Genomic DNA, 10,954 nt, shown 5'->3' on the forward strand with positions numbered 1-10,954 from the left:
TTTCTAAAGCCTTTTCAAATCTAAATTATATTTTATTTATCAGTATATTACATCAAACTTTGAAAATTGTGAAATTTTAATTATGAATCTGCGTCTGAAGTTACAGGATCTGAGGTCTGAGATCTGAGGATCTGAATCTGAGGATCTGAGGATCTGAATCTGAGGATCTGAAAAGTCAACTCTACCATAGCAGTAGTGATAACATAAAAGAGAATGGCGCTATTGATGCTTTCACCACAAGCCCATACAGATGTTCTATAGCCATTACCTTAGCTGATGTGATTTTTTTTGACTGACTAAGACCATCAATTGCACTTTGAATTATGGGATTCCTTTTTCTGTAGTAAGTATCTGCATCAAATGCTGCACAATTAGACAAGTCCTTATATGTCTGATCGAAAGTCAAAAAGTCTTGGGCAATCGCCGAGGCCTCTGACTTGAACACATCAAAGACAATTTTTTGTTTAATGTCAATGTCAAGACCACTTGTGTCACAGGTTTGTACATCAAGTACTGCAGTCATCGTTGTTTGTGTCTCTGCATCTTTCACGCTCACGTTACACTTCCTACACTGACAGAGATCACTGTCACTGTCAGCCAGTCTCTCAGATTTACAGTAAGAGTGATCAGGTGTTGGATGAAAGCAGAGATTACAGCTGCTACTATGGGAAAAGAAGATGGAAATAACATGATCTGTCCTACTCTGCTTAGACCGGTACTTGCTCGTTTCTTTTCGTGGTATGTTATGGTTCTCGTACATTTACCACACACGAGATATGGATGGACTTCTTCTTTGTCAGTATCAATATTTGTACACCAAATGTCATTGACCTCCTGTTTATATTCTATAACATCTTTGGCTCTGCTAAATCTTTGATCTGAACACTGCACACTCTACACATTCCTGACAGGACTCTAATGTGGTATGAAATTTCGTCATCTAATTCTGTAAATTTTAAAAAAGGAGCAACAAAAATTTGAATGAGAATTTTAGATCACTTTATTCATAAAATAAACAAAACACTTGAAATAAAGTACCAACAGTGCTTCAAACTTTGTGTAACTGTATACGGTCAAAACAGTAGTGAATGTCTTTTTAAATACATATCTTGAAAATAGATTAAAAAGTATGTAAGTTTTATAATCATCTAAGCAGTCACAAACTTCACTTAGTTTTCATGCAGACTGAAGATGAAATATTTCATCTCTCAAACAATACATCAGTGACAAGAGTAAATGAAAAAGTCAAATCTTTTAAGTTGTTATAAACATTTAACATGGTAAAAATACAGAAAAATAAATATTTAAATACATAAAATATCTCTCTTTTTTCAAACAAGTGTCCAACAAACAAGTGTCCAACATATTTTACAATAGCTGGCCAGTACCTCCAATGGATAACAGACTTTCTTCAATAACTTTTCTGGTTTCCTCTTCCACCCCTGGCTTTACGTACACATGGTAAACACAGTCAAGCACAGCTCCTCTCCTGGACGGTCTCTTCCTGTCACAGACTTTTTGAATTTCTGGTGATGATGTGGATTTGAACTGAGGCCTACTTCACCGGTGTACTCACTTTTTGGGAAAGCAAAAAACAAGAACTAATTATAAATACTTGACCCTAACCTCAAAATATTTTTCTCTCAAGTACTCATTGGCACTCAACAATATCTGATACATTCAACATTGATTATAAAATCGGATAAAATCATAAATATTCATAATGGTTTTTCATGACGTAATTGGTTACAGATGTTGCGCTACCTAACCTAATGATCAAGGAATGAATACTGTTTTTGTTATAGACACATCACAAATTTGATGTATTTTCTTAATTGCATGCATGTGTCATTTTCCAAGCCTGTCAGCAATAAGGAGGAACAACATCCATTGCACTATTAAAATCTTGGCTGACAGAGAAAGGGATGCCACTGATACAAAGTATTTGTGTGCAAAAAAATGCCAGGAAGTTGCACAGTTACACGCCTATAATTTTATAATGTCATCAACATCAAAATAGAAATGCTTATTAAATATATTACCTTTTAATGTCGGTGATTTTTCCTTGTTCTTTCAACTGTCTGAAAGCTTTGCATAAATTGGCGGGGACACGGCCAACTTGTTTTCCACTGTTTGAGTGCACAGTCTGTTCTGGTCCACGCTGGTCACCTTTCCTGGTTATCTCATGGTGGAGATGTTCTGGTATTTTTTCAAGCTTGGGGAACCACACTCCCATTGCATAAGGATCATAACGATTCCCCTCTTCATCTTTGACCTCCAGCCACACTGACACATGGGGTCGTATGCGGAATGCATGATACCTGCACAATATTACATATATTAATACATTACTGCATTGTAACACATTTATTTTTTTATAAAAATTAATATCTAACAAAAAGAAGATGGGAGCTAGGTGACATGTGACTCGCAAGTAAATAAACAGTGGCTGTATTCAGAATACAGTGAATCGAAAGTTGCATGTACTTTGTAAAGGAAGAGAGAAAATTATCGCTCTAGTCATTCACAAACAACACTGTGCATGGTTGAATCACTGGCACTGTCTCTCGAATCCACAGAGTGTACAAAAATTAATCATATCACCCTTGACTTAGCCTTGATGGCTATAATATAATACGACTTTAAATTAGCATCATCTTTATTTGCCCGCATCACTTAACATCGAAACCCATCTAAAATGCAATACGTACCCTCTGACAGTTGATACAATTCGTAATGGTATACTGCCACTTGACGCAGCTGAAGGCTGTGATGAACCTGTGGAAAATTAAATGCAGTATTTTTTCACTATAAGAATTCCTTCGCGGGCTGTTCTGAAAGTCGCCATGCGTAGATCGTTAGTCTTGGTACATATAGTACGAAGCTAACGCATCGGAATTTCCCAAAACCAGAAGTAGGCCTTCATCATGGATCGAAATGTAAAAGTGTCCCCCAATGTCCGCCATGGCGCTACAGCGATAAAATCTCGTCTATGTGTCCACAAACTGTTCATCGACAATGTTGACCAATTTGGATGCAAAAATCGGCCAAACGACGCTGTACGATGGATGGATTTGAATATAGCTGAACTAAATCATGATGTTCTGAAGGAACATCATGGCGGAAACCGTGAGAGGACCGCGGAAAGTAATGCATAAAATTTCCCACAATTTTGAACTTACCACCATCGTTGGAAGCCAAGACGTTGACTGAACGTCCTTGGTTCTTTTGCTGCCGATTTTGACCCGAAGATGACAATCCATAGCCTTCTACGAGAGCCGAAGGCACCCGATGTGGGATGCGTAGCCTGAGAGAAATCCATGCTTCCGCGTTCACTGGGTCGCTTATGCAATATGAATGTGCGCATGCGCAGTGCTCCAAAATACATATCTAAATTAAGAGAGAACACGAACTGATCAACGAAAGTACCGTCCGCAACATGAAGAAAGCCTATCAGAAAGCCTTGAGAACCGATAAAGAAAACGTAAGCATTGACAAGTGACCATCTACCAAAGGGCAGCCGGTGATGTTAGGCAGCGAACTTGAAACGAAAGTACAGTCGTTCACCAGACAACTGCGACTGTGAAGGGCAGTGTGGTAAATTCAGCGATCTGCATCTCCATTGACCATGGTGTCATCTTACACAGCAACTGAAGCCTCCTTGCTGAGTATGGTGGTCATGTCACGCTGACGTCAGACTGGGCGAAATCTTTACTTCGCCGTATGGGGTATGTTAAGAGAAAGGGCACTATAAAGCAGCGAAGCAGCACGTTGACGATTTTCCAGCCATGAAAGAGACATTTCTACAGCGAATAAAAGATGTAAAAGAAGAACACAACATTCCACCGCAGCTTGTCATCAACTGGGATCAGACTGGTGTGGCCATCATTCCCACGGGGCAGTGGACTATATTGATTAAGAAGGTTCACGCCAAGTTGCAATCACTGGGTTAGATGACAAGCGCCAAATCACGGCCGTCTTTTCATCATCAGCTGCTGGCGAATTTCTTCCACCACCACTACTTTACCAGGGCAAGACTGATAGATGCTATCCGACCTACCAGTTTCCAGAGCAGTGGGACATTTTTCACACTGAATAGCACTGGTCAAATCACGATTCGATGGTGCGATACGTGGAGAAAATAGTCATCCCGTATTTCAATGCAACAAGAGAGAGACTCAGCCTACCACCAACCCAGAAAGCCCTCGCGATCTTCGATGTGTACAAGGCTCACTGCGCTGAAGACTTCCTTAAGAAACTGGGCGACAACAACATTTCTGCCGTATTAGTGCCAGCGTGCTGAACAGATGGCCTTCAACCCATAGACCTTATTATTATTATTATCATTATTATTATTATTATTATTAGACGTTATTTAAGCGAGATAAACTGTTGAGCCAAAGGCTATTCTCACACAGTGTCGAGATGCAAGAAGTATACAATATGTACGTTAAAGAATATAAAAAACAGATCAGAGAAAAACAAAACATTAAGACAGCAAGAAACAGACGACAAATATAAAAACGCCAAAAATGGCTTAAGAAATACATTTTGCCAAAACATGAGACTTACATTTCATTTTAAAAGAGTGAAGAGTAGAGCAAAATTTGACATCTGCTGGTAACTATTCCATATTTTGACACCGCTATACGTAAAACTCCTCTTAAAAATTTGAGTTCTGTGTCTTGGAATATATAATTCATTTCTGTCTACAGATCTTGTACTACGACTGTGGACGTTCTGGACACTTCTAAAAACATTCAAATATTTAGGAGCCAAATTATTTTGGACTTTGTACATCAAGACTGATTCATTAAAAACAATCCTTTCTCTAAATGGTACCCAGTTTAAAACGTCGAATAAATTACGACTAGGAGTGCTAAACTCTGAGTCCAAAGTACTCTGGCTACAGCTTTCTGTAGTCTTTCAACACGAAGTAAAAGTTTGTTGGAACAATGACCCCATATGTTAGAACAATAGTCAAAATGGGGTAATATAAAACAATTGTAAAATATCATCTTAGCTCTCTGAGTTAAAAAGGGACGAATACGTTTCAGATGCAGCAATTTAAAGGCTACCTTACTACAAACTGAATTTACTTGCTTTTCCCAATTTAGGGTGTCGTCAATGGTTACACCCAACAATTTTTCATGGGTTACACAATCGAGCTGATCATTGCCACACATAACATTGATGTGATTTTTCGTTCTTGCTTTTTTCTGCGTTGTACCAATGACAATAACCTTAGTTTTCTGTGAATTAACACACATGCTATTTTTATCGCACCAGCGTGTGATCAGATTCATAATTCTGCTCAGCTTGGTTTCAATTTCGTTGATTTTGGGACTGATCACCTGAGCTGCTGTGTCATCAGCATACATATACATATCAGAATTTTCAGAAGCCAGAGGGAGGTCATTTATAAAAAGTAGGAACAACAGGGGCCCTAAAATATATCCCTGCGGTACACCTGTACTGACAGAAAGAGAATCACTCGGGGTTCCATTAAAGGACACCAACTGAGTTCTGTTTGCGAGGCATGAAGTGAAAAAGCCCATTGTCTGCTCTGAACAACCATCAAGTCTGAGTTTCTAACAAGCTCTTCAAAGATCTGATGCGGCAGGAGTTTCAGCAGTGGTACAGCAATCGTGTTTGTAGTGCTCTGACAGGCGGCAATGAAGACCCTACCACGACGATCAGCCTTCGACTCACTGAACTGAAGCTGCTTCATGCTTAAAGGCATGTTAATGCTGAACAGCGAGTTGCAGAACGAAGAGAGACTCTTGTTGACGGTTTTTGAGAAACAGGTATTTTGGACTGTTTTTATTAAATACCCTGTACTGTACTGTACTAGCAGTAATAAATGAACGGTACAAACAATCGGTAAATTTGTAATTTGAAGCTATGTATTTTTAGTGTGTGCGGCAACTTGATCATTTTCAGTGAAACAGTGATACTTTCTTTTTTCTGTAAAGCTTGAATTTTAAATGTACCACTTCGAGATATTTTGACTTTTGCGATTTGATATTCAATGTTTCTTCATTTTCTCAGTAAAGGCCAGTTCCTGATCCTGTCACGATGTGTCGGCTGTCAATACTTGATGTCTGTAGGCCTATTTTTGTCACAATTTATTACATGTACTAGTAAAACAGCTGAAATGCAAATTTAATGTTTGAAATAAAACACAAGAATGAAGTTGTCAACGAACTTTATTGACGTTTTCATTTCTGTTGTTGTGTCTGATATGCTCTGCATCCTGGTGTGGCTGGACATAGTGCGTGAGTGTTGACCTTTGTTTGACCGTGAGACCCTCATTTGCATAAATGGGACATTTATTGACGGTGTTTTAAATTCATGCATTTTCTGTTTTTGCGTAATGCGCCAAAATTAAACCCCGCCAAAAATTTTCCCCTCTACAGTATGTGGCGTCATAAGGTGTCCCATCATACCATATATGAAGGGTGTACAACTTGTGGTTACTGAGTTATGGACAAATATGTATATTTGAGGTCAAAGGTCACCAAGGTCACGTGACATTTTGTCAAAAAATTGTACTTGCTAAGTTATCCCTATGTACCAAAAATCAGACCTCTAGCTCTATTGGCTTGCTCAAAATTAGATATGCACATAATTAGTGAGGTACAATATGTGGCGTCATAAGGTGTCCCATCATACCATACATGAAGGCTGTAGCACTTTGGTTACTGAGTTATGGACAAGTATGTATACTTGAGGTCAAAGGTCACCAAGGTCACGTGACATTTTGTCAAAAAATTGTATTGCTAAGTTATCCCTATGTACCAAAAATCAGACCTCTAGCTCTATTGGCTCGCTCATGCAAAATTAGATATGTTCATAATTAATGCGGTACACGGTCACCTGACATTTTGTCAAAATATCTGAGATATCTGCGTGAACGGAGGGACATGACCCAGTCTATAAGCCCCCTCGACTTCATCGTTGGGGACTAAAAACTGAATATGAATATGATGAGAAACTAAATTTTTATTTTACTTGGCCTTATATATGGAACTCTATGGAGAGCTGACTTGTACATGGCAGTCAATGGAGGTGTAAAATAAAAAGCTCTCTAATACGGCCAAATTTGATCGCATTGTGAAACAAATCGAAGTGCATCTGTATGGGGTAGGGTACTATCCTTGTGCAAAGTTTGAACACTCTTTTTAGGGAGTGGAGATTAAGCCGAGTGCTTCTGTCTGTGGCCTCTCAGCTAGGCGACTGATGCCATATGTTGTGGGTTCGAATCCAATTGATAACTAGCCGTATTTGAAAGAAATTGACCAGGGCATGTCTGAGATATCTGCGGGAACGGACGCATGTACGGACGCACGCACGCACGGGCACGGACATGACCAAACCTAAGACGAAAGTGATGTAACAGGTGATGATCTGTACGCAGGTCATTGTGTACACTCGTTCCGCGCTCAGCCGTTCAACGGTTCACGGAGCTATGCCGCACTGCGACTGTGTACTGGAGGTAGTAAGTTCTTATTCAACGTTAAAAAATGACTTTGACTCTCATTTTTTGTATGCCTGAGCCCAAATTTTATTTGGTTCATGGCGCCCCTCACTTCAAGCCCTCACATTCACTCGCACTTTGATTATGCTGGCCCTCACTTTGGCGCCACACTCGTCGATTTCCAGCAACCCTTACATACCTCAAATAGTGACATTATATCCTTTTGAAAAAGAATGCCTGTACAGCAATCCTGCTTTATTTGGTTATTTATATATCCCTTTGAACCTTCAACTCCTTGTAACTTATGTTATATTTAGATTTACAGGATACAAGAGGGTAAAAGTGACATAAAATCAATTTTGTCACATCAGGCAATTTGTTCTCTGATTTATAAGAATAAGTAACTCCTAAAATATTTTGTCATTAAGTCATCAGTGTAACAAACACTTAGGCAAAAAAAGGCCGACTCTATTGACACCCGGGTGTCAATAGCCATATACAGCTTCTCCTGGCTATTGACACCCGGGTGTCAATAGCCAACCGGCCCTCTATTTGGCTATTGACACCCCTCCCGTTTTTTTTGCCAGTCGGCCTCCAAATTCAACCAAACTTAGCTTAGTTATTCTAAACAACAAATGTTCTCAATAGAAATCCAAACAAAAATTCTTCAAAAAAGCTTCTTTCGTCGTCATTTTGCGGTCCCATAGTGCTACTGCAGACGGCCTATACCAATGGGTGTCAATAGCCAATCGGCACTCTATTTGGCTATTGACACCCCTCCCGTTTTTTCGCCAGTCGACCTCCAAATTCAACCAAACTTAGCTTAGTTATTCTAAACAACATATATTCTCAATAGAAATCCAAAAAAATTTCTTCGAAAAAGCTTCTTTCGTCGTCATTTTGCGGTCCCATAGTGCTACTGCAGGCGGCCTATACCAATGGGTGTCAATAGCCAACCGGCCCTCTATTTGGCTATTGACACCCCTCCCGTTTTTTCGCCAGTCGGCCTCCAAATTCAACCAAACTTAGCTTAGTTATTCTAAACAACATATATTCTCAATAGAAATCCAAAAACATTCCTTCAAAAAAGCTTCTTTCGTCGTCATTTTGCGGTCCCATAGTGCTACTGCAGGCGGCCTATACCAATGGGTGTCAATAGCCAACCGGCCCTCTATTTGGCTATTGACACCCCTCCCGTTTTTTCGCCAGTCGGCCTCCAAATTCAACCAAACTTAGCTTAGTTATTCTAAACAACATATATTCTCAATAGAAATCCAAAAAAATTTCTTCGAAAAAGCTTCTTTCATCGTCATTTTGCGGTCCCATAGTGCTACTGCAGGCGGCCTATACCAATGGGTGTCAATAGCCAACCGGCACTCTATTTGGCTATTGACACCCCTCCTGTTTTCCCAGTCGGCCTCCAAATTCAACCAAACTTAGCTTAGTTATTCTAAACAACATATATTCTCAATAGAAATCCAAAAAATTTCTTTGTAAAAGCTTCTTTCGTCGTCAACCTTTTTCTGCTCATGAGGAAATGAAAGAAAACCAAAATATAATACGACGATAGTGCATAACACAGTGCTGTGTAAAACAGAACTGTAAACAAAATAACTGACACTATTATTTTATTCAGAACTGTACACATATGTCACTGTTCTATATATAAAGCTGACAAAACTGTCAGGGCATTGCTGCATTAAAAGTCAACACGCACAACTGTTGCTGTACAAAAATACTAAAGCAACACTGCTGTGCATTTATCTCTGCATGCATTCCTATGTCGTTTTCATGTTCTTTGCGCATTCTTGTTAGTTGAACAGAGAAAAAAAAATGAGGAGCAAAAAACCTGCATCACCACACAATTTTTGCAATATGTCTAGGATGAGAAACAATCTTATATTTGTAACAATTTATGCTAAGGCCAAACAAAAAAAATATGTGCTGTTCCGATTACCCGACCTACCCCAAATTTAACCCCCCGACCCTAGACTTTTTAGAGCCTCGTAAACCCGGAAGTAAAAATAATGATCTGAAAAAAACGTGAAACGCATGAAATCACGCGAGAACTATGACAAATCGCGCGATTCACGCGAGAACTAATACGTCATTCTTATAGAAGTGATGCCAGATGCTCATGAAAACTTGCGACATGACACTGACAGTTGTTGCACACTGAACGGTTTCCAGCTTTCAAACTGCTGTATCTCAAAAGTGTTAGGTCTAATTCAATAAAATTTTCGATACATAAAATTCCAATTCAACTGCTCGTTCTACCATGGGATTTTTTTTGAAAATAAGAAAAAAAATATCGTGTCATTTTAAAGCTCAAAATCAAGCACTATTTTTCACCAGCACATTTCTCAGGACACTACTTCCTATGTTAGAATGGAATGGCTCGTTACAGTATGTTGTTCAGTGCCTAAACGGCGTTTTGTAGGTAGGTTTTCGCTAAAATGCAGGGAAAATTTTCAGTAATCGGAGTTAGTATACCAAACAGCAACAGTTATATTAAATTTGTGGAAAGTTTGAAGCATTTTCATGGCCGTTTTTTGATGTAATCTTTCATTTACATTCTTGTTGTCATTTTCGAACAGCGCCATGCACAGCGCGGCCTAGCTCTGATATCGCAGCGGTACTTGTGGCGTGTATCAAACGCGCTCGGGTCATTGGGACTGTGGCTATGACCCAAATGACCCGAGCGAGTTCGATATACGCCACAAGTACCGCGGCGATATCACAGCTAAGCGCGGCCATATTAAGCAGGCCAAGTGAAAACCCTGAAGTGTTTTGTGATAGTGAATCGAGCAAAATTTGGTCAATTTTACTTTTTATAGTCATTCTATCATTAAAATATAAACCTGTACACCAAAAACTGTGTGTTAAGGTACGTTCTGAGTAGTTACAAAATCTGTGTGTTCAGAATTTACTGTAAATTTTGACGTACGTACTTACTTCGTTGAACAGCCCTTAACTGCCAATGCTACAATCGGCAAAGTGAAAAACCCAGGCCTAGTTGGGTCTAGTCGGGCCTAGCCGGACCCTCTAGGTTGGCGATCTAAAATTTAGCTCGAATTCAAACACGCGGAAAGTTCCCGCAGAGACTGAGTTTCGCAAAGCTACATTGTGCCTCAGCTGGCCCTGTCGCGACGCCAAGGATCGCTCCCAAAATCAAGCATTTTGCGTACCCTCGATTGATGATTACTTTTTTGCCACCGAACACAGAATATAGTTTGTGCAGGTTTGATTTTGCTTTTTGCTATTATTTGTTTTATTGAAATTTGTGCCGATGAAATAGCCACTTGTAATTTGCATCGATCGCAGCCTGCCATATGTAATGATCTTATTTTATTTGTTTTTGGGACGAGTTAATTAATTTGGAAGGCCTTGGTTTCCACTGGCCATGGGTAAGTGGGGAGACAGAACTCTTAATGTAATCTTGGATCTGTCATGATTCCCTCCGCCGATACTTTG

At 39.5% G+C, this 10,954-nt stretch overlaps 1 protein-coding gene across 1 annotated transcript; it reads right to left on the bottom strand.

Moving 5' to 3' along the window:
* Positions 1 to 1,211: 1,211 nt before the first annotated feature.
* Positions 1,212 to 5,743, bottom strand: LOC139124334 (uncharacterized). Its single transcript, XM_070690472.1, has 5 exons — positions 5,597 to 5,743; positions 3,183 to 3,390; positions 2,712 to 2,778; positions 2,043 to 2,321; positions 1,212 to 1,575 (listed from the first exon to the last, which is right to left on the bottom strand). Exons 1-5 carry the CDS (start codon positions 5,741 to 5,743, stop codon positions 1,449 to 1,451), a joined length of 828 nt encoding a protein of 275 aa, XP_070546573.1. The 3' UTR covers positions 1,212 to 1,448.
* Between the last annotated feature and the right edge of the window lie 5,211 nt (positions 5,744 to 10,954).

Source organism: Ptychodera flava, assembly GCF_041260155.1.
Source record: "Ptychodera flava strain L36383 chromosome 23 unlocalized genomic scaffold, AS_Pfla_20210202 Scaffold_23__1_contigs__length_28996876_pilon, whole genome shotgun sequence".
Taxonomy (NCBI): Eukaryota; Metazoa; Hemichordata; class Enteropneusta; family Ptychoderidae; genus Ptychodera; species Ptychodera flava.